This window comes from Leiobunum rupestre, chromosome 2 (genome assembly GCF_980474605.1).
Source record: "Leiobunum rupestre chromosome 2, qqLeiRupe1.1.hap1, whole genome shotgun sequence".
Lineage (NCBI taxonomy): Eukaryota > Metazoa > Arthropoda > Arachnida > Opiliones > Sclerosomatidae > Leiobunum > Leiobunum rupestre.
This window is the reverse complement of record NC_143385.1, coordinates 93,410,516-93,434,516: the sequence shown is the minus strand read 5'-3', so window position 1 is coordinate 93,434,516 and position 24,001 is coordinate 93,410,516. Positions and strand designations below refer to the sequence as shown.

Genomic DNA, 24,001 nt, shown 5'->3' with positions numbered 1-24,001 from the left:
AGTTATTTTAAATTTTTCATAAAGAAGTGCTACATTCCGGAACTACTGACACTTTAATCCAATTAAGAGAATGCTACTGGATCCTGAAGGGACGTCAACAAGTGAGAAGATGTTTAAACGAGTGTTTAATCTGCAAAAGGTTTAAAGCCAAGCCTATGGAAGTAATTCCCGCTCAACTCCCCAGAGATCGAATCATAGAGTCTCCACCCTTTGAAACAACAGGAGTGGATTTTGCTGGTCCAGTGATTTACAAAGAGGGTCAAGATCGTAAGAAAGCTTATATCGTTATATTTACGTGTGCAGTCACTCGTGCTTTGCACTTAGAACTTATTTCAGACTTGTCAACGAAGCGATACTTGCTGGCGTTTCGCCGTTTCATTTCGAGACGAGGCGTTTGTACAATTATCTATTCTGATAATGCAAAGGTCTTTTCAACGAGCCGAAAAGGACTTGTCAATCTTCTGGAGCACTATCAGGTCAACTGAAATTAAAGAATTTTTTGGTTCCAAAGGAATCGTTTGGAAATTCATAGTGGAGCTAGCCCCCTGGTGGGGGGGCTTCTGGGAAAGAATGGTACGCTCTATACAAAATATAATAAAAAAAATCTTTGGGAAAGCGTTGCTCTCATACGAAGAAATTCTTACTATCTTAACTGAAACGGAGGCCACTATCAATTCCCGTCCTATTACATTCGTCAGCAGCGACGTAGACGATCCTATTGCCTTGTCTCCGGCTCATTTTTTAATTGGTCAGCGATTAGCGTGTCTTCCTTCAAAGATCTTCAAAGACACCGAAAAGTAACTTAATCGACAGCAAATGACAAAGCGATGGAAATACCGTCAACGACTAATGGACCAATTTTGGAAAAGGTGGCAAACTGAATACATTCGAGATCTCAGAACGGCTCATCGGGTAAACACTACCAAAAAATCGACCTTGAAACAGGGCGATGTCGTCATAATCTCCGATAACCGACAACCAAGACTGATGTGGAAAATAGCCAGAATTCAAGAAACGTTCCTGGGTCGAGATGGTCAAGTGAGATCCGGCGAATTACGCTTACCTTCCGGATCGATACTTAGAAGACCCATGAATCTATTGTGTCCTCTAGAAATTACTTAAAATGAACATGATCTGTTCATGGTTAGGAGTGTGTAAAATTTGGGTAATTTTTTTATCTTTCTTATCGTTAAAATTTGTTGTATTTAAAAAAATAATAGTTGAAACGTTGGGTTAAAATTAAACTTGATAAATGTTAAAAAATGTAAAAATATAAGTATAAAAACCTGTCAACATAGAAGGACGGGGGCAGTCTTCGACGAACTACTATCGTAATATGATGTAAAAAGTAACATTTAATTTAATGACTTTAATTAAATATCAATAGTGTGATTTTAAAACATCTCATAGTAATTATTTCTCAACGCAACGTTCAAATTTATTTCGAGAATATTTCAGTACTGTAGTCTTACACGGCTTCTGATTCTTGAAATTAGGTCAAATCGAAGTTATTTGAACTAGAAATATGGCGAGCAACAACGTTCTAATGGGAACAAAATCCGCAAATCCTACGGATATAGAGATGACCTTGTAGATCTGGTTTAAATTCATTAAATGTTTCATTAGTAGATGTCCCCCTGTACGATTAATTTCCCATATAAATTTTAAATAAAAAAAAGTTATTTATCATTTTTCGTTATTTAGTGGACACCCTTTTTAAATTTGAAAACATGGCCGCTCCTTGTGATACCTTCGGAGTTGCGCAGTCGCTGTTACTCCTATTTTTCAAGGTAGAAGGATTGAAAGAAAAATTTCGCTCTGGATTCAGAAATTTTGGGACTCAAAAACGTCTCAACATTAATAAGACCAAGGTATTAATATCCCAGCCGCAAGGCAAGATGATGAATTCCCACCATCAGACCGTTCCAAAACACGGAAAGTATTCCACTCTTAAACATTGGCAACCATAGCCATCTTTGTAGTGAGTACGATTCAGCTCCAAAAAAGCCAAAACCCCATCGTTGTCAGCCTCTGAGACCCAACATGACGAAGCTCGAACATTATACACAAATATGAAGGGAACGTTAATCAATGTTGACCATAGATATTATTTTAAGATGTGTGAAAGAGCCTCAATTAACAGACTAATGATAATTTTATTTTATTTTCTTGATTCCTTAACTATTTTAGACGGTCGATAATCAACAATATTCAAATCTAAAGCGCGCTGTTAACTCTTACGGAGCGTACTTCAAGGAATATAACGACGAGGTTTTGAATTCCATTTACGACGGAAAAGGGGCGATATTTCACGGTTCGAGTTTCACGACTTACCTGATGAAGTTGTTTGATAAAAAGGTCTTTAAAACCAAGAAGTTTTATTTGGGAAAGGAACAGTACGCGCATACTTTTATTCACTTTCTGTATTCAAGATCTCTCGAATCTGCTTCAAAGGAACTCTGCAATTACCGGTATTTGTTTAATGTTTTAAGTATATATTTTTAGGGACGTTACTTTATATCGTTGTTGATAAAATAGATAAAAAAATCAGCTAGGCTAATACCCAAGGCACCACCATAAACCTAATTCATCAAGCGACTTTTTAAGCCAATAATTTAGGTGCAGGGCTGGCGGATAATGTGGGTATAATGGGTAGAAGTACCCACCCGGGAAATTCCGGGTGGGTATTTTACCCACCCGGAATTGATGTCATCAAAGTCGGTACTATGGGGATAGAGCCACGGCCATTGTCACAGAATAGCTAGGTTTCCACAATTTTCCAGGGACTACGTATTTTTCCTACCCCCTCCTTGATTAAGTTAATTCATTCAGTATAAAAACTGCAGAAGTAAATTTGTAAAATAGGTTATTAAATATTAGTTTTTAATTCTAATGAGACAAGCGTGAATGGTAAAATGCAGTCTTCCCAAAAGGGCAAATCACAACTTAAGCATAGACCTTTGACAAGTCTTTTCATTTCCTTCGCGTCCATCCCCTTTCTATTTCTGAAAATACGGTAAAGACTGACTTCTATCGGGAAGTGATGCAGAAGTTAAATACAACACTATCTTTATCTCATGCTTTCAATATCGGTGCTGTTGAAAACGATGCACGCGGCACTGCCCCGATTGAAATAGATTAAAGTAAATCATCAAAATCAAAATTTAAAAATAGATAAAATGACAAAAGCATAATTTTCATAACTGTATTTAAACGTTAATGTTTGTGGTCATTAGTCTCTTTGTATCAAACATTTATATAAAATAGTTATTAGCGACCTCCCGTTGTGAAGTAGGAATTATAAGTGCATATGCATACACTATATATTTTAGAAGGTAAACGATACTAAATGTATATTACATATATGATATTGAGTTGATTATTTGGTTAGTAGTGGGCTCTAATGTAAGTGTTCAAAAAATAAATAACTGATTCTCCCTAAACTGCTTATTTGACACCAAAGCCATAAAGTCTCCATTTATTTTTTAAATAATTGTAATTTAAATAATCGGTGCCTAATTTTAAGGAACGAAGTCTTCTACCACAAATTGGGGTAGTAAAAGTACCCACAGTTGTCAGTACTACGTTTAATAACGTTGTCTCTACCTTTCTATATAATTGAGTTTAAATATTAGTACTCAGATCCTTCAAACATCGTTACACGTAGCCATATGAATTTTAATAGCTACATGAAATCACGAGTCAAAATATTTGGAAAAATTGTTGAATCAGTTCATTTCCGAAAATGCAAAGCGCAGTACAGTTTTTGCATTGCGCAATTAATACTACGTAATAATAAATTTGAATAATACGAAATTTTTGTAGTTTTTACCTCTATCAATTTCTCTTAATTAGTATTATATAGGCCTATCTTATTATGTAGGATAACCCAATAAATCCCCCCCCCCCCTTCTTCTGACTACCCACCCGAGATTAACACGATCCGCCGGCCCTGTTTAGGTGGTCGGGTTACAATGCGTAGCAGGGTGGTATTACTCTTTATTTAAAATTATGGATCGTGAGTTAAGTTTTGGTAAAAAATAATGAAAATATATATCAAGCACATTAAATAAGATAGCTTAACGATTTGCGTTTCAAATCTTGTTTAAATTTAATTATTTGTCCTGCTCGGGAGAAAAATTTAACTCCACAACTACCTGCAGATTTTTCAAAAAAGGCTAAAATAGTTCCATCGAAATCAATCATTTAAAATAAATAGATTAATGGATTATCTTTTTGTGATATAGACATTTACGTTACACTGAAACTGATCAAGGACAACCAATGAAACAGGCGGAAAAATATTTTTACAAAAAATATTTACTGAATGAAATAACAATGATCAAAAAGTTGGAGCCACTGTCCGGCTATTTCTTGTTCCCTGCTTTCCGAATCTGGTTCTGCGGCACTGTTTCAGCGATTGCAATCTTTATGATTGAAAAAATATTGGGGACCATTTCCCAAAACATACCAAATTGAGAAATACAATTTGTAATATGCGGTATAATAATATTTGAAAACCACATTAATTGGCCGTCACCGAAATTTTAAACCGGGGTAAAAGGATATCACCTACGATAACTATTAATCTTAAAGCGATTATCAACAAGTGCTAAATGTAAACAATATAAATTGTATACAGATATTAGAAACCCATAAAAAAATTACATTTCTTATAACCAAAAAGAATAAATAAAAAAATATATATCTTAAAATGTTGCTTATGTCACAATCCAGTCACAAGTATTCTCGAAATTTTTTTGGGTTGTTTGTGTGTTTTTTTCCTGACTCGCTAATTAAATGTAGATTTTTCTAAAAAGTTTGATATTTAAGCATTATATCAAGTGATATACCTTTATTTGTTGTGTATTTCTGGTGTTTTTCTGTCGAATAAATATAAAATATTTTAGTAAAATAATCATGATCGGCACCTGGAAAGGTTTAATTTCGTTTAAACTATTGGACTTTATATCGTTTTTATTTTAATTTTTAAATACACTTGGAGGGAAAATATTAGAGTAGTTGCTGATATTGTAGAGAAAGGTGTTCTCGTTTTAATGTTAAAGGCTTGCTAAGACTTTGCTTACAATAGCACAGACTCTTTTCAAAGATTTGTTAATTCTTAGAGCAAGCAGTTTCTCATATCTGAGAGTGTCATTTAAATATTGTGTCAACAAACTATTGTTTAAAAACTTTTTTTTATATAACGAAGAACTGCATCGTTCGAGACCATTTAGTTTTTGGAAAATATGTGCTTTATTCTGATTCATTTGACGAAAGAAATGCACAATCACAAATTCAAAAAGTACCACACACCACTTAATTGTAACCATTAATAGTGAACATTTGGGTAGGTACTGCTTCGTTGAAATAAATCATGTATTCTTGTACATATTTTGATATTTTGAACTCAGCGAATATTTATTTTAAGTTTCAGCTTAACATGTTGAAATCGGATATAAAAAAGGTATGGATGGGGCCTTTCCACAGAAAGAAACGGATTTTCGGAAATAGAAACAGCAGACGGTGGTCGTTGCTAACCGAAAATGCTGCTGCGAGGAATGAGTTTCTTAAAAGTTAAGTGCCAAGGCTAAACAACTGCAATAAATATCAGTCTGCGAAAAACAGGTTAAAAGTCAGGGTCAGGTGATCCAGAACTAAACCCCGACTGAAAAAAATAACTCCGTACACTAATTTATGTTAAGTAAGAATCATATTTTATACAAAAAACAGTGGCCTTCGTGGGCTTCAATGAAAATATATCAACAATAATAACAAAGATACGGTTAAAATTTTATTACAATGGTTTGTGTTAAATCAGTCGAATGAACATGGTTCATAAACAGTCAAACTTTAAGGCTAGGAAAAGAAGCAAGGCACAGAAGGGCGAAAACTAATCCGCGGGAGGCAAGCTAATTTCACTTTCTTAATCTTTAGGTTTTATTATGTTTAGAGACAATTATTATAGACCCTCGTCGTCTGTGGATAACACGAATAAGTTCGGAAATGGTGAATAAATACAGTTAACATTGGAAGATAAATTATTGTACAGTTATTTTCAAATAGTTTAGGTCATGTCTTCTGAAATATTCTAATAAATTTAAGGGTTCTAGATCGATGGTCTTTCAACTAAATGTTTTTGAGATATTTCTTATAACAATGGCTAGTAAGAAAACAGGTGAATATTCCAGAGAGTTGATTATTCAATTGGATAATTTGTTGGTGTTCATCTCCGTTCTACCATAGTTTCTAAGAAATAGGAGCTATAATCAAGCTATACTCCACCGTTAATTAGTCAAGAGTTGACACAGGAATTGCGAGTTAGTACTGACAACAGTATCACACTACATTTTTGGACGTGAGTAATAATAAAAAAAAGCTGATCTCTCTACAAAATTGTATTGAGAATGCTTCTAGCATTTTTGGTGGTACAGAAATAATATAATTATAACAAAATGTAGTCGCAAAACTATAAGTCTAAATTTTACTGAACTCTTTGTGAAATGTGATACAACACGAAGCTTCAACAGATGCTCCCTGAAGAGTTGACGTGGTGCCAGAAATATTAAATTGGGAAATATATTAAATAGTTTTAAGACCAAATACATTCGGATGTATTTTAGGTTTTTTCTTTGACACTCATGTGCAATTTACGAGGCTAGCGCATATTATTTTAAACTGATTCTTTTCTTACCATCGCCATCTGTTGACCAACGCTGTATGTATATACCAGAACATAGTTAAAATAAACGTAATTGAAATGGCAACCACAATTAATTGCCACCCGTAAACCGCGTTTTGATTTTAAGAAAATGCATTAAGGTTTTTACCAAGTGTACAGCACCAATGTAGAAAAATTATACTAGGTATTACTAAGTTTTAAATTTAATAAAGATCCAACTCACAGTTTTCACAATAAAGTAATAAGTGTTGTTGAAGACTGTAATTTCCTAACTGACGGAGAAAAGGAAAAACTTGTACCTTCAACCTACATCGCTCCAAGATTTAACCTTTCTCCTAAAATTCACAAAGAAGAACTAAAATTTAGACCTATTGTTCCGAATCTTAATACATCGACGGAACTAATTGCAAAGTATATTTCAAACGCTTTTGGGTATTTAACCGCTCAACATCAACATACCGTCAAAAAATCTAGTGAACTGTTCACAAAACTGCAACAATCGGATGATAATGCGGGTGAATTACTTGTGTCGTTCGATGTCATTTCCTTATTTACATCGGTTCCAGTAAACGAAGCCATTGACATTTTTGAGTCAAGGCTTCGATCGGTCAACTTAAATGTTCTCGAGATTATAGATATTATAAATCTTACGCGTATTGCCGCGTATAATTCCTTATTGTACTAAATGGGGAAATTTTCGTTCAAAATGATGGTCTGGCGATGGGTTCGAGCTTGTCTCCGTTTTCTTTTTATGAATGATTTTGAAATCGAAGCTTTAGATAATAGCCCCTTTAAAATAATTTTCGGCAACGCTATGTAAGTGACGTTCGTTCAAAATGGGAACATAGTTTAGCGGATTTAGATGTTTTTATATTATACCTTAATTCCATTAATAACAAAATTCAATGGATGTTTGAAACTGAAATCGATAACCAATTGCCTTTTCTAGATATTTTTACCTCTCCGAGGTGAAAGAGTCCCCTAGAAGGGTTTATACAATCACCGTGTCTTTGAGTCTGTCTGTCTGTCTGTCTGTGCAAAGGTTAATCATTGCGTACGCAGTTTCCCGAAATCTCTGCGTTCGCAGTTGCTAGGACGGTCGAAGGGGTGGCAAAGCGACGGTGAGCGTTAACGGATTAATTTGCGGTTGGGTTTCGTTTGGATGGTTTTTTTCGTTAACGCTCACCGTCGTGATAGTTTTAATTCAGTTTGATTAAATATTTCGTTATTGTAATGTTTATGTGTAGGGTGTGAATGTCGAGTTTGTGTTATGCCGGTTGTGGTTGTTGAGTCTGTTTTGTTTGTGTTGTGTTTGTACGAGCGTTTTCTCTTCAACTTCTTCTTATTGACTTTCGAGACGGACCGAGTGCTGAGTGTTATACAACCTCCGATGGCAGGGTTTTCACCTATTGTTCACGGTATTCGTCTAAGTATCAATTTGCGATTTCTTGGCGCCGGCCGGGAATCGAACCCGGGTTTGCTGCGTGCAAGAGATATACTCTAATCACTGAGCCACCGACGCTTGTTAAACTATGGTGTTTTACGAAAACCGCTTTGGCGAATGTCCTTTACGAAGTTATAACGTTAGGTACTATAATTTATTCTACATCATTTTAAATATTTATAAATTATTTTAATCTTATATTTAATTAAATATTTATAAATTATTTTAATCTTATATTTAATTGAATATTTATAAATTATATTAATCTTTTATTTAATTAAATATTTATAAATTATATTAATCTTATATTTAATTAAATATTTATAAATTATATTAATCTTATATTTAATTAAATATTTTTAAATTATATTAATCTTATATTTCATTAAATATTTATAAATTATATTAATCTTATATTTCATTAAATATTTATAAATTATATTAATCTTATATTTAATTAAATATTTATAAATTATATTAATCTTATAAGTAATTAAATATTTATAAATTATATTAATCCTATATTTAATTAAATATTTATAAATTATATTAAACTTATATTTAATTAAATATTTATAAATTATATTAATCTTATATTTAATTAAATATTTATAAATTATATTAATCTTACATTTAATTAAATATTTATAAATTATATTAATCTTATATTTAATTAAATATTTATAAATTATATTAATCTTATATTTCATTAAATATTTATAAATTATATTAATCTTATATTTCATTAAATATTTATAAATTATATTAATCTTATATTTCATTAAATTTACATTAGCAACAGAGGCTGAATGATATAGTATATCGCCGTAGTCAAATAACGGCTTGACCATCGTTTTAAAAATCAAGTTCAAAAGGGGTACATTAAAGAAGGGCTTCAAGGAACGAATGCACCATAGCCTCCGATTAACTTTGGTTGAAAGATAATCCACATGATTAGACCATGAAAGACCCTCATCCAATTGAATGCCAAGGTATTTCATTTGAGCAACACGGTCGACTTTAGATCGCGGAAGTGACTGTATATTTTCAAATGGTCGAAGCTTGAGTTTAGAGCCAAATAACATAAAGGTCGATTTCTTAGGTTGAAGAGAAAGTTTAATTTCATCGTACCCGGCAATAATATTACAAACATCATTGTCCATAGATGTTATTAGTGATAAAGGGTCATCAGCTATGGTGAGTGTTGCCGTGTCGTCAGCAAATAGGTGAGCCAAGCTATTAGTAAGGTAATCTGGGATGTCGTTGATATGGGCCGAGAAGAGAAGTGGGCCGAGGACACTGCCTTGAGGAACACCGATATTAATAGTACCCAAAGACGACCAAGCACCATCAACTACCACAGATTGAGTTCGATTTAAAAGATAAGAGTGTATCCAGTTTAACGCATCTGTAGAAAATGAAAGTCCACGGAGGGTAGAAAGGAGAGTGGTATGATCAACCGAGTCAAAGGCTTTGGCGATATCCAGGAATACCACTCCAACAAATTTTCCCCGTGAGAGAGCATCTAGGATATGTTCAACTAGATTAACAATACAGGTAATGGTGGAATGCTTTGGTCGAAATCCAGACTGCAGGCGGTACAGTAGTTCAGAATCAAGAAGAAAAGATAAGACTTGCTTATGAGCAAGTCGTTCAGGTATTTTAGAGACGGAATGAAAAACAGCAAGTTGACAATAGTTGTTAGGGTCTGACTTGCATCCTTTAACTTTATAAAAAGGACAGATTTTATCATCTTTCCAATCAGTCGGTAAACATCCAGTTTTGAAACTAAGGTTTATGAGTTCCATTAGAGGATCAACTAAAAGCGTCGCTGCACCCTTTAGTATCTTCGCTGGTATTCCATCAGGACCAGTTGCCTTATTGGTCGATAACAACTTCAATTCCAAAAAAGTATCCTGAGAGGGGATTTCAGTAAAATGGAATGCATTTTCAACGTCTGGACCATAGGGAATCATTGCCGGATCAACCGGTGAGTTTTTAGTAAAGTGAGAATTAAGGGTATTTGCGATGTCGTGGGGGTGAGTAATTATTAAGCCGGAAAAATCAAGCTGAGAAATGGATACGTGCGGTACAGATAAATGTTTCTTTAAGGATTTCCACAGTAAACGAGAGTTCCCTTTACAATCGACAATTTCATTACTTAAGAACGATCTTTTTGCCAATTTAATCTCATTTTTAACTGCATTGCGAAGCTTTTTATATTCAATTTCATGAAATTCAGCATTAGCTTGAGATCTGCGAGCACGGTGGTGATCACGAAGGTACGCTAAATGTTTAATATGTGGAGTAAACCATTTAGGAACAGTAGTTGAACAGCGGCGCGAGAATATAGGTGCGTTGACATTTAGGGCAGTTTAAATAGAATCTTTAATACCTGTCCAACCGGCATCAATTAACATTCCTCGCTTTAGTTGAGAGAGTAACGTAGAAAGGCTAGCAATAAATTTATCGGGAACAAAATTACGAAAGCATCGTGATTGAATGAATTTCGAATGCTTTAAAACTTTAGGGCCTTTGCGTACACAAATAATAAGGTCATGATCTGAAATTCCAACAGGAACTACAGTAGTCATCTTAATCTTTGTCGGATGCGTCACATACACATGATCAATAGCAGTACGAGAAGTGAGTGTGGTGCGCGTCGGCGTTGTGATTAATTGTTTCAGCCCTTCAGTTGCAGTACGAAGAAGGCGGCCACGACGACCAAGTGGTTTAAGAGCATCTACATTAACGTCTCCCAAAAGCACAACTTCACTGGATTCGTTTTCAAGAATTAAACCAAGTGTTTGAGAGAGATCATCAAAGCGAGAAGGATCCACATCAGGCGGAAAGTAGGTCACCCCATTGTAGATCGTGGCGGGAAATGGATGCTGTAAGCGGCAAAACATCAATTCAGTATCAGACGTAGGAATGGTCACTGTAGACAGTGGAAGATGATCCTTATAAAAAATTAGTACTCCACCACCACGCCTACCCTGCCTATCATGATGTTATACTAAGTATCCAGGATACGATAAGATATTATCAGGAACAGTGTCATCAAGCCAAGTTTCCGAAAGGCATAATATATCCAGGTCATAAAGAGTCAATAAATGATGAGTTGAAAGCAATTGAGCTCGTAAAGATCGAATATTAACATGCGCTATAGTTAATCCGCGAGGAAGAGAGACAACTACAGGAGGCACCAAAGGCAAAGGCGATAAAAGTGGCGAGGGTGACAGTGATAGCGAGGAAGAAGGTAATGTAGACAGTAACAGCGGGATAATGGTTGTCGGCAAGTGAATGGTTGACGGCGATCGAATGGTTGACGGCGAGCGAATGGTTAACGGCGAGCGAATGGTTGACGGCGAGCGAATGGTTGACGGGGAATGAATGGTTGACGGCGAGCGAATGGTTGACGGCGAGCGAATGGTTGACGGCGAGCGAATAGTTGACGGCGAGCGAATGGTTGACGGCGAGCGAATGGTTGACGGCGAGCGAATGGTTGACGGGGAATGCATGGTTGACGGCGAGCGAATGGTTGACGGCGAGCGAATGGTTGACGGCGAGCGAATGGTTGACGGCGAGTGAATGGTTGACGGCGAGCGAATGGTTGACGGCGAGCGAATGGTTGACGGGGAATGAATGGTTGACGGGGAATGAATGGTTGACGGTGAGCGAATGGTTGACGGCGAGCGAATGGTTGACGGCGAGCGAATGGTTGACGGCGAGCGAATAGTTGACGGCGAGCGAATGGTTGACGGCGAGTGAAGGGTTGACGGCGAGCGAATGGTTGACGGCGAGCGATTACACGGAGTGATCATCCCCTCGGGAAAAACGAACGGGAGTTGCGACAAATTAATTAGACAAATCGCCCGGCGTCGCTAAAAGCCACTAGAAGTTCCGAGTAAATTTGCGCAGAGTGGCGTGGATCGGTTGGTAGATTCATCGGTACTAGAGATTACGCGGCCAGCGGCTATCTGGGTTCCAGTCCTGGCGCCGCCAATGAAAATTTATTTTTCGCAGCTCCATCTACCGTGTTGTTGCTTTTCCACGACAAACAAACACTTAACGACAATCCACCCATAGCAATAGTCCTACTTCGATATATATATAGCTCGATGTGGAACTAAAAATTGCTAGTACATTTTTTTAATTCATTGCGCATGCGTGAATCTCTCAGCTTTGGCGTTGTAAGTTATATGTCAGAAATTACAAAGTGTTAGGTATAGTGAAGAGTTAATAAAAGCGTTTAGACTACACTCGTACATGTAAGGTTTTCGGCCCCTTTAATCACGTTCTTAACCGTTATTTTCTCTTGAAATTAACATAAGTTTCCTAAATTTTCGTTTCTATTTCGTGTCTATTAAATAAATAAATAAATAAACTCTGACAGTCAACAAGTTTCCTTAATTTTCTCAAGGTGTGTCTATTAAATAAATAAATAATATCTTTGATATCACATCCCTCAGATCCTTCATGCTTCCATTGGCGAATTTTTTTATCTCCAAATATTTAAATTTAGAATTGGTGTATATGGCAGCATAACCTTCGAACCTTCTTATTATAACCAGGTGACGAGTGGAGCGTACCGGTGCCTTTGACGTCACGATGGTCGTTGATGAAAGTGCGATCACTTTAGAGATCAGTTTAATTTTCCGGAGTTAACCATTTCGGTTAGCATAGAACCATTTAGCGACCACTGCAAGAAGTTCGCTTACGTACTGCATTTTCGTCTGCTATAGTCGTCTACCTCCAGTCTTGTAGAGGTTTAGTGAGTTTGCGGACGGCAATCCAGTAGCTACGTGAGCTTCTGACGATGGCCGCTAGAAGGCTTTATGGTACTCTAAATAGCTAATTGAACGCAGCCTCTGGCGTTACGTTTGCCTTTGGAAAGCGTCCGCCTTGGTTCGGGTCTCCACCAATCAGTTTGTGTGACTCTTGGGCTGTCGACACATGGCGGCACCACCAAGCGGCGCGCTCGGGCCCCGTTGACCATGGTCGCAGTTAGTAAGCAACATGGAAGATTGTAGTAAGTTTGAAATTATAACAAACCTTTATGTTTCAAGAAGTCAATTTCTAGTGGTTTTGGCTTATGGGGTTACTATACATAAGTGTCAAGGTATGAGTGTGGAATGTGCGTTGATAAATATAGGACCAAGCGTCTTTCAAAGTGGGATGGCATACGTTGCTCTTTCGAGAGTCACATCTTTGGATGGCCTTCATTTGCTTGATTTTGATGCGTCTAAAATATATCCTGATGGTAAAGCAGTAGTTGAGTATAATCGCCTAAGAATTGAGTTTAGGCTTGATTTACCACAAATAACCTTTAATCTAAAAAGATCAGCAAAAACAAGTTTACCCGTATCAGACTGGGAATGAAATGGATTTGGGTATTGAAGCTGTTGTATGCAATGAAGCTGGTCTCTCCAAGGCTAGAGTGCCTAAATCTGCAAGTGCTAATATTCCTAAAGATAATTCAATTTTGGTTATTAAAGGATTTTTGAATAACGATAACTCCTACTATGCTATCTCCACTTTACAAGGTTTTTTCCAAATCCAGAATTTGTCAGGAACATTCTCCAGGACCAGCAACCGTTGTAGCTCTATTTTGAAATCTATTAATGATAGAGTCATGGTATGTTTTGTGGTTATAGCCTCAAATGGTTTTAATTAAATATTAATTAATTATACGAAATTTACGAAATAAATAAGAAAAATCAACAAATATAAAAACCGTGATATATTTTATACAACTTAAGCGAGTGTTTCTTTCAGAAAAGAGCGAGCGCTTTAATATTTTGTCATTTGTCGAATTGATTTACAGCAATAAACAATTCGGTAAATACTACTTACGTGATTATTTACTTTAGGTTATAGAGAGGCAGTTGCCTCGTAAAACATGTAAATTTTTGTTTAAAATCTTCTGATTTTATTGTTATTTTTAAACAAAATCATTTTTGCTAGTGAAATAGCTTTGTATCAGTAATTTCGTGCTATATTTTGGAATATAGTCACTTGACGTAGACTACCTTAGCTATGTACTAGAAATCAACCTTACGCGTGAAACTTTAATAACTACTAACCAAAAGCAATTGAACATAGCCTAACTTTGGAAAACAAAAGAAATAATTGTGCATTATTGGGTCTGTTTGAGGGATTTGACCCGTTTAGCCCCGGAGTTTATCGAATTGCCTGTTCGCATAACCTTTTAATTATATGTAAATGTGAGATCGGCCCTGCATATTCACTTTTCTCCCCTTGCTATCACGTCAAAAATTCAGTTTCATATTAGTAAAATTGACTAAAAGTGTTTGTGTATTTTCTACAATATTGTTTGTTGAATTAATTATTTGCTACTAATCGAATTAACTGAGATGTAAAAAGGATTTTCTACCGACGGATGTGTAAAACCAACTTTAATATGCCAATAAAATTACGTATGAGGTTCACGTACTCCAGACTGTTATTCATGTTGATTTGACAGACTTTATTACTGTGTTATTTACAGCTATTTTATCATGTTAAATTAACATAAAAATACTTATATTATAATACGGAATAAGCTGTTATATTTACAGAAACGTTTTGGCATCCCCTGCTTCCAACACTTTAATGTAATTTGAACAGGGATTTTTTCTCTCAGTGTGTGGGGACTGAAGAATATGAAAGATCTTAAAAACATTTTCTTGATGGGAGTAGTGGCATAATTCTTTGATATCAAGTGGCTGGATACCAGTTTATTTCAAATCATTCATTCCTCGATAATTCGATGTTCAATTACTGCCAAATATTCATCTACTAAGTCAGTAAAGGTTTCGTGCTGCTACATTACTGGAATTGGTATACAATGTAAAGCAGCTGTCATTGGACTAGTGCTGTATATTTGTCTAACCCATGCGACTGTGGGGACCGGAGAATAAAAGAGACCTTGTAAACACATTCTCTTGGTCGGAGTAGTGGCGTACCTCTTTCATAGCAAGTGGCTGGAGACCAGTTTATTTCAAATCAGATAATGCACTGTTCAATTACTGGCAAATATTCATCTACTTGATACTATTGGCCAAATCAAGACAGGGAAAGGTTTTCTACTGCGACATTACTGGAATGGATATATAATGCAAAGCAGGTGTCATTGGACTAGCGCCTTATATTTGTCTAACCCATGTGACTGTGGGGCGAGGGGTAAGACACTCTGCGAGCTAGGTGTACACTGCCGTACCTTTGACAGTGCTAAATGGAACTCACGATCTCTTGAAAATATGTACCTTTAACAGTGCGAAATGCTCGAACTCGGTGTACAGATTATCTGAGACTGTCTTACCCACGCTGTGGGGACCGAAGAATAAAAGAGACCTTGTAAAAACATTCTCTTGGTCGGAGTAGTGGCGTACCTCTTTCATAGCAAGTGGCTGGAGACCAGTTTATTTCAAATCAGATAATGCACTGTTCAATTACTGCCAAATATTCATCTACTAAGACAGAAAAGGTTTTGTGCTGCTACATTGCTGGAATTGGTATACAATTTAAAGCAGCTGTCGAATAGTGCTGTATATTTGTCTAACCCATGCGACTGTGGGGACTGGAGAATAAAAGAGACCATGTTAAAACATTTTCTTGGTACCTGACGAAGCCCCCGAATGGTGGCGAAACTAGTCGTCCAAATTTTAAAGTTTTGAAAAAAATTTAAAGATTTAAATAAAGCTTTTATTGTACAAGAAGTGGTTTTTGCAATTTTTAATCTTCATTCCTCTTAATTATTGTTTATTTTAAAATCAAGTACAACGGTCCTGAAATTTTATTTTATTCCTCAGTTCAGAAGAAGGGTCAGATATTATCAGAAAAAGCTCAGCTACGCTGAGAAAAAAGGGGATATATAGGTACACCTGGGCATTTTACTGCGGCTAAGAAGGGACAGGTATTAGTGAGGATGGTATTAATTGCAAACGCCCTAACTGACATCGTACCTAATGACATCTTATTTAGGGACATTGTACGAAGGGACACACACCAGACTTCAGTACCAGATAAGGTACAATTCCTCTTACGGCGATGCCACTAGGTACAATTCCACTTAGGGCAAGGCCACCAGGTACTATATGCCATTTATGGCGATACCACTAGGTACGTTTCTACTAAGGGCAATGTCCCTTCGTACAATGACCCTAAATAAGATGTCATAAGGTACGATGTCAGTTAGGGCGTTTGAAATTAATACCATCCTCACTAATACCTGTCCCTTCTTAGCCGCAGTAAAATGCCCAGGTGTACCTATATATCCCCTTTTTTCTCAGCGTAGCTCAGCTTTTTCAGATAATATAAATATAGGAAATAATTTTTACAGCTAAGTCTTCTTCCTTTTCCTTTGTACCACTGTGAAATAGATTTTTCTGACTGAAAACCAGTTATGGAACTGGAAGCAACATACAAAATAAAAGTCATAATACTGAAGCCTCTTTCCGCTTGGGCAGCGATATAAAGTCACTAGGATGTTGAATGGGGCTTCAGGAATATTTTAATTTCCGTAGAGACTTATCCACCAGTTGCTGGGATTTGAACAGTGGGCGTAACGACAAATCCCCCCCCCCCCTCCGCGGGATATCAAAAGGGCCCTTATTTAAAAATTTTAAATCCGTGACTTGAGACAGAAATAAGGAATACAATTTCAAAAATATCACACATTAGAGAAAAGCGATCTCTAAATCCCACAGACTCACAGATAAGGTTGACTGACAATAAGACTATAGTCTTATATCAGCTTCAGCAATTCGGTATTTTCTCATATTTCTTGTAAAATAATTGTTAATATTTTTATTTTGTATAAAAAAAGAGTCCCATTTTATTAAAAAGCTATCAGACAAATGTCCAATGACCCCCTGAGATTTTAAAAAGTTATCGGATATTGGCAAAATTTATCGGTGCCCTTTTAATCTTAACCGCAAAGTTACAAGTCGTTCAATGAAGAAAAGTTACGGTACCGGTCCGGTACTTTGCCGGTTCGGTTTTCTAACGAACCGAGCGGTACGGATCGGATTCTCGCTGAACGCAGCCGATTTATGCACGTGTAAAGTGCGGTGGGGAGGGGGTCAAAACTAGTTTTCAATCTTCCCGTATTTAATAGTCCCTCTAATTTTTTCCATATGTGATTTTGACAGAATGGGGATGCTAACTAATGATGTTCCCGCTAGGTTCGTGACCGAGTTAGCGGTCCTCTAAGCAGACGACGGATAATTTCGGCATATAAAATAACGCGTCGTCCGCTTAGAGGACCTCTACCTCGGTCACGAACCTAGCGGGTACATCATTAGTTAACATCCCCATTCTTTTCCTCAAATCAAAAATAAATTTGAACCCTTTTTGTGTGTGTAGTGGCGAAAGTTTTTTCGTTCAATTTTTGAGATCAACTTAATAGTTAGGGCTGCAATCTTGTCTATTTTAAAATTTTGTACTCTTTTAAGTAACATAACTCTAATTGGCTCGGGGAACACCACTTAAAAATATCAATTAGAATACATTTTGAACAAGATAAAAAGTTAACAAATCGAGCTGGCGCAGCCATGGAAATCTCATAATCTGGCAAAACTACTCGTGGATAAATTATTCCGATTTCTATGGGAGAAGTTTTATCGTTAGCAGTGTTGCAAAAAGTGTGGGATTTTTTACCTTAAAAAGGTTTTAACAGTTTCTGAGGGAAATATATAGTTTATCTTTTTGTGTATTTAATATGGCCATCAGAATTTGATATTTTTGAATAATTATTTAACTTAACTTTTCCTGGTCTAGCCTACGAAAATATAAAATAGTGAAAACGTGCCAAATATTTTCTAGTGAGTTTTACGAGGGGGCGTGGCTAAAAACTTTTTGGGGGTTATTTGGGGCCAAAAAGTTCATTTGGCCCGTTAGTCTGAAATTTTGATCCTGTGCTGTGGGATTTTCGCTCCTCAAACTTTGGCAACACTGAAAAAAGTTTAAACACGTGACGTAGCACGTTGGAATTTGCTGTGCGGTTAAAAGTTAAAACCAGAAAGTTTAAAGTCGCTTTAACTATTTCAAATTTAGGTAATTATTGTGATTTTATTTTAAAATATTTTTTATATTAATCTGACTGAAATTTATAATGGCTATACTCCTTACAAAGTGTGCTGGGACAGTGGTGATAGCTGGTAGGACTGTGGCGGTAAGTAATTTGAACTAAGGCCTATTATTAGAAAAGCCATATTTCATGTGAGCTCCTTGCTTTTAGTGCTAATATAACAATAATAATAATCTACATTTACAAGAGGGTAAATATTTTTATTGAAATTACTAAAAAAAATTGTTATTCTTCAAAGCAGAATGGCTTACCACCATTTTTGTAGCTAAGATAAAATTTAATTATTTTTATTTTCCCTTTTTTAAATGTAGATTTTACATTATTGTTTGCATATTTGTCTTTAATTTCTCTAACTATCTTTCATGTGCAGTAAGTACGTATTATTTAAGAAACTGGATTTTAGTTTTCTTAATGATATACACCTATAATTTTTATAAAATTTCTAGGTTTAAGAAATTTTGTATAGTTTTCTTAATTCATATAGATAAACTAAAATCTATTATCAATGTAATTTGGGGGGTGGGGTAATTTTTATTTTAGCTAAGTGCAGGTAGTGACTGTTAGATTTAAGTACACCAAACGGGTGTGGTGAATAATTCTTTGTTTTTTTTTCAAAGTTGGGTGAATAAATTATATTTTTCTGGCTAAGATACCAGAGTGGAGGTAGCGATTAGCTTAGTTTTAAGTACACCAAAGGGGTGTGGTGAATATTTCTTGGTTTTTCTTTCAAAGTTGGGTGAATAAATTATATTATTCTGGCTAAGATACCAGTGTGGAGGTAGCGATTAGCTTAGTTTTAAGTACACCATAGGTTAATTTGAAACAATACATATTTAGCCTATAATATAGGGTTCGTATAGTGCCTGAATAAGTCAGGGATATGTAAAATGTAGGAATGAGGTCAGAGATTTGAATAATTTGGTTAAATTTTTAGGGATAAGACGGGGATTTTAATTAAGTCAACCAAACCACACATTGCCAAGAATTGTTGAACTGAAATATAAAAAAAACATGTCCTGAAATATAACCAAAAAAAGTTAAGAGATATTGGCAAAATTGCTCCGGGATAACCTTGAAAAGTCAGGGACTATGTAAAACATTTGTGTACAAACCCTGTATTAGCATATTGATTTATGAATGTCTTTCTATGTTAGGTACACTACAATTGCTTGACTCTTTGGGCCTTGTTCAGTAATGGGATAATTGAACTTAATGTTCAGGTTCGATTTTATTGAAGAATGGATTCACCAATTTTTACATGTTCAGTGTGTTCAAAAGCATTCTCCGCTCGAAATAATCTTTTATCACATTATATGTGTCATAGAAATACCCCAAATGTTAGTTTTGCTTGTGTTGTTAAAGACTGTAAAAGAAAATTTGGAACTGTGTCTAGCATTAGAAGCCATATAAGCAGATACCATGTTTTTAGAAATGTAACAATAACTACTGTTGCCAGTAATCAAACGTTTCAGTGCTCCCTTCCAGTGCCGTAACTAGGGCGGTGCCAGCGGGGGCCAGGCACCGGGCGAAGACATTGGAGGGGCGCAGAAATGACCAGGCCAGAACCAAGGTTTGGGCCATCATGCCATCATGCCATATGCATGGTTTTTAGAAGCATACGTCAGGGCCGTATTTCGGCCTAGGCCCACCTAGCCCCTAATCGCAATATTGCAAAACTATCGCATATTTAGTCCGCGTTTGTTAAGAGCTTTTATTTAGTAATATAACCGCAGAGCTCCGACTTCTATGCTGAATTAGGGAAATTCAGGCTCAGCCTAGCTCCAGGGATCAGAGTAACTGCAGCTCGTGAAAGAAAGGTAGCACGGTATTCGTCGCTAATTTAAACGGAAGCCACTCTTTTTTTCTTGATTTAGAATTGCTAGTGATTAGTGGATGCAAGAAATTGAAAGTAAGTTATTTTGTATCTAATAAAATTAAAATATACGCTTGTGAGTGACTAGGTGTTAGTAGTTAACATCCCTATGTCTTCTAAGCTCCACTGTAGTCGCTATTAGCATGACTGGTTATAGTCACTAAATTATTATAAAAGATTTAATAATTAATTATTGTGTTATCCGAAATTCTAATAACTAAATTTACACGTTTTTGATGAAATATTTATAACCTTAGGTTAGGTGTAAAATATACTCGCAAATAAAAAATAAAACGTTTTTTGAAAAGTCAATTTGGGTACGCGAAGGGTAGAAATAAGAGCAATTTTAGGGTTAAACTCTGCTAAAATACGTAGGTTAAAGGTAACATCAAGAATTTTGACTCAACCCGTTTCGATTTGTTTCTAAACGGTTCGAAACGTTTTTATCTTGTAGTGTAACCGTAGCTATGAGAGTTGTGTAGGTGTGTCTCACCTACCAGGTTAATTTTATAGCTTGGGCTAGTGGGCTCCTATAAAGGATTATGTCGGTTGGGTTTGTACGCTATTTCAATGAACATAATTTATACACATAATATTTCTACATCAGGAAATTTGCTATTTCAGTTTATATAATAATATAGAGCCACGTAACGGCAAACGTGAGAAGCTCATAAACTGCTGGACTTTCATCTGCTTAGCAGACGCTTTGTATTTTTATTACGGCAAATCGTCCGCTTAGAAGACAAACTACACGCGTTTGCCACTACGTGACTCTATGTAAATTGAACTTGACATAGCACGGCTCCTGTCGTATGAAAACGTAATCAAGGACTTCGCAATGAGGAAAGCGCTTTAAGCAAATCTTTAAAAAGATAGTAGTCTAACTAGTTTCGGTACTAATCGGATTTTTGTGTATTTTGGCAAATATTTTCAATTAAATGAACTTTTAACTAATTTATATATAATTATTCAAAATTCTACCGAGTACCTATATTAATTGAAAATTTTACCAAGTACCTATACTCAAACCAAAATTTAGTTTTTGAATGATAAATTTTGTTATTGACATTGTCACATAGTTTATTTTATAGTCAGAACCGGGAAAGATTAGAACATTGTTTAAGGGCGCAGTTATAGAAGCTCGCACCGGGCGCAGAAAAGGCTAGTTACGGCACTGGTGACAACATAAAGACAAAAGTGGAGGGCATTTTGGAAGCTGTAGGATTGAATCAATCTAGGGTGAATTTCATATCCTCTTGGAAGTGTATTCGAATTATTAATAATTGTTTTCTTAGATCGGGAAAATAGTCACAGATAATGCTTCAAACATTACCAAAGCTTTTGAAGCCCAAAAACAGGATGGTAATTTCAACACCGAATTGAAAGAAAATGGATTCTCTGATGGAGGAGGTGGAGAATTCGAAGACACTGAAGACAGTGACAAACTTAATGATTGGATGCTCTCTGCCTATCCTTTTATTTATCGTTTGTTAAAATATTTTATGTTTAATAGATTTCATGGCTGATGATGACTCTGAGGCTCAGCCGGATTTGTTAAGTCTCGATTGGGATCGGAAAAGATGCGCTGTGCACACCTTGCAATTGGCATTCAACACTGCATTCAAATCGGACGAGCGAGCAAATAATCTCGTAGAATACGTCACTAAAATAATAATTTTTTTCCGGAAGTCACCCAAATACACAAATAACGTTAAAGTATTTTAAGGAAGGTACGGAATTTTCCTATTTTATTTCAGCTAAGCTTGTGCCAAGAGCTAAATTAGATTTGAAGTTACCAGTCAACACAAGGTGGAATTTTATTCTTTTTGCGTTGGAGAGGTTTCAAAATGTATTGAATCGAAGTTAATCGTAAAGTGGTATAGAAAACTTTTTTAAAAAATTTATCTAGGACGAAGTATTCCTTGCTGCTCAGCAAGTAATGCATGGAGCTTTAGCGGATAGAAAGATGTCAGTACAGCCACCTAAAATTATAAACAAACTAGCGAATAACGTTTTACGTAAAACAGTTAAAATTTAAATACAAAAGAAAAAAAAACCCTTAAAGTTTGTATAAATTGTCCTCGAGGGAGGAGCCAGGTGGGAAAGTGTTCATTACCGCGGACGCGTTACCCTGTTGCACGGCAATGCCGATACGTTGTGTCAAAAATTCCACAGAACGCGGCTCTCCGGTTAATTCGCGCATTTTCCGGCCAATCGCGTGCACTAAGGCCAAGCCGTCCCGCCCAAAGAAGCCAAGGGTTTCAAGCGCCAAAGCACAAAACTGAAAACAATGCTCGAGAGCTGAATACTTTGCCTTTTTCTTTGATTCAGCCGGGGTAGCCGCCCAGAGAGAGGCTGTAGAAGAAGAAGCCCAGTATGAAGGCGCCAAAGGGTAGGTGCACGTAAAGTCCCACACTAAAGACTTCCCTCCGTATCACGGGACAAGCGTCATCCCGTCAGGACATTTGCCGTCGCTCCGCAGCAAACCCGGAGGATTAATTAAACTATTTTCTCAAAAGGACACAAGTAGAAGATCGGGTAAAGATCCTTAAACCACTACAAGTAGCTACTGACCACATTTAAGCAGACGGAGTGGCTTCGTCCTTTTTAATTCCAAATATTGTGTTTGCCATTAATGAAGTTTGCCAGGCTGTAACTCAATACTATCAAAATTTCAAACAAGAACTCCTAACACAAATGGAATCGAGATTTGAAAAATAACTCTTTAATGATTCGTTTTTAATTGCAACCATTTTGCATCCACGACAGAAGGTAGCCATTTTTGAAAGTAAGGAAATTAAAAATAAATCTTTATAAGTCAATTATTATGTTGTTCTTACTTTTTAGCAATCATGGCAAAATCTCTGAAAATAAAATCGAAGGACGAAGCAATTGATATAATCAAAGAAACCATGGTTTTATTTGATGCTCTTGATTGTCTTCCAACTGCGGTGACTCCTAACCTTAAGTACTTGCATGAAGAAAGAAACTTTGTTTGAAAGATAAAATAATCTTGTGAGTATGGGAGTTATAAATTCAACGATTTGCTTTTAACATTGAACTTAATTTCAGCTTTTCTCAACTTTATGGGTTAATCCCCCAAGGGAAAGTTGTTTACAAAATCCTCGAAATAGATATCTAGAGGAAGCACCTTAGTAGTATATAAATGAGAGAACTGGATTACGGAAAAAGGGTTTTCCATGGGAAACAACGAGGATTTTCTGATTCCCCGTCGATTCTCTATGAGGAATATAATCAACCTTGAACGTCCTTCAAAAGTGCCGGCTCGTGGTGGCTTCATCGCCAGCAGTGAAAAATACGAAAAGGCTCTCAAAGCTTCAGTCGGAGAACGAAGTCTACGGGAATCATAATCCAGGGAGGGAGTCGTTTAACGCACCCGCGGTTTCAAATTTCGATTGTTGTTAAGAGCGACTCGTCGCTGCGCCGTACGGGTTGGTTGGGAAAACCTGGCGTCAAATTAACGGGGAGAGGTTAGTTTTTAAAATCTTTATTGAAAATGTGTACGAGGAGCTTAGTCGCTATAGAAAAACCACGTGGAATCGAAACGTCCTTGAATGTTTATTCGGCGGGGTTTCGTTACCGTTCTTTCGCGCCCGCGTGGGTGGAATAGCGGACTTTCTTCGGGAGGACCCGGCGAATTGAAGCGGTTTCGAATTTCTTCGACGGAGAGAAACGTTTAAGAAAGTTCTGTTAAGTTAACAAGAACATTACCAAATTAGTTTAAATGAATTCTTAGTGCCTAGCTCGTTTTCTCTAATTGATTGGGTATTACATATTTGAGCGCAAAATGATTGTAACGTAGTTCAACGTACACCTGCATAGTCCTATATAAAGGGAACTTCTTCCAACGAAATGTTATTTAAAATTTTGCCACCCGAAGTGTCTCGT

The 24,001-nt window shown here is 36.3% G+C and overlaps 2 protein-coding genes across 2 annotated transcripts; one reads left to right on the top strand and one right to left on the bottom strand.

Annotated features, from left to right (window-relative positions):
* The first annotated feature begins 70 nt into the window (after window positions 1-70).
* On the top strand, window positions 71-1,122 carry LOC149960367 (uncharacterized). Its single transcript, XM_090167474.1, has 4 exons — window positions 71-101; window positions 148-267; window positions 617-797; window positions 870-1,122. The coding sequence occupies exons 1-4, from the start codon at window positions 71-73 to the stop codon at window positions 1,120-1,122; spliced, it is 585 nt and encodes a 194-aa protein (XP_090023600.1).
* A 7,090-nt stretch (window positions 1,123-8,212) lies between these two features.
* On the bottom strand, window positions 8,213-11,950 carry LOC149960366 (uncharacterized). Its single transcript, XM_090167472.1, has 4 exons — window positions 11,144-11,950; window positions 10,522-11,017; window positions 8,918-10,413; window positions 8,213-8,248 (listed from the first exon to the last, which is right to left on the bottom strand). Exons 1-4 carry the CDS (start codon window positions 11,948-11,950, stop codon window positions 8,213-8,215), a joined length of 2,835 nt encoding a protein of 944 aa, XP_090023598.1.
* Window positions 11,951-24,001: the final 12,051 nt, after the last annotated feature.

Coding starts and splice junctions, on each gene's coding strand:
- LOC149960367 (XM_090167474.1), top strand. CDS start 71: ATGCTACTGGATCCTGAAGGGACGTCAACAA. Junction 102..147: donor TCCTGAAGGGACGTCAACAA/GTGAGAAGATGT, acceptor AAAGGTTTAAAG/CCAAGCCTATGGAAGTAATT. Junction 268..616: donor TTACAAAGAGGGTCAAGATC/GTAAGAAAGCTT, acceptor TCTTTGGGAAAG/CGTTGCTCTCATACGAAGAA.
- LOC149960366 (XM_090167472.1), bottom strand. CDS start 11,950: ATGATCACTCCGTGTAATCGCTCGCCGTCAACCATTCGCTCGCCGTCA. Junction 10,414..10,521: donor AATTGATGCCGGTTGGACAG/GTATTAAAGATT, acceptor TTAAACATTTAG/CGTACCTTCGTGATCACCAC. Junction 8,249..8,917: donor ATTCAGCCTCTGTTGCTAAT/GTAAATTTAATG, acceptor AACTTCGTAAAG/GACATTCGCCAAAGCGGTTT.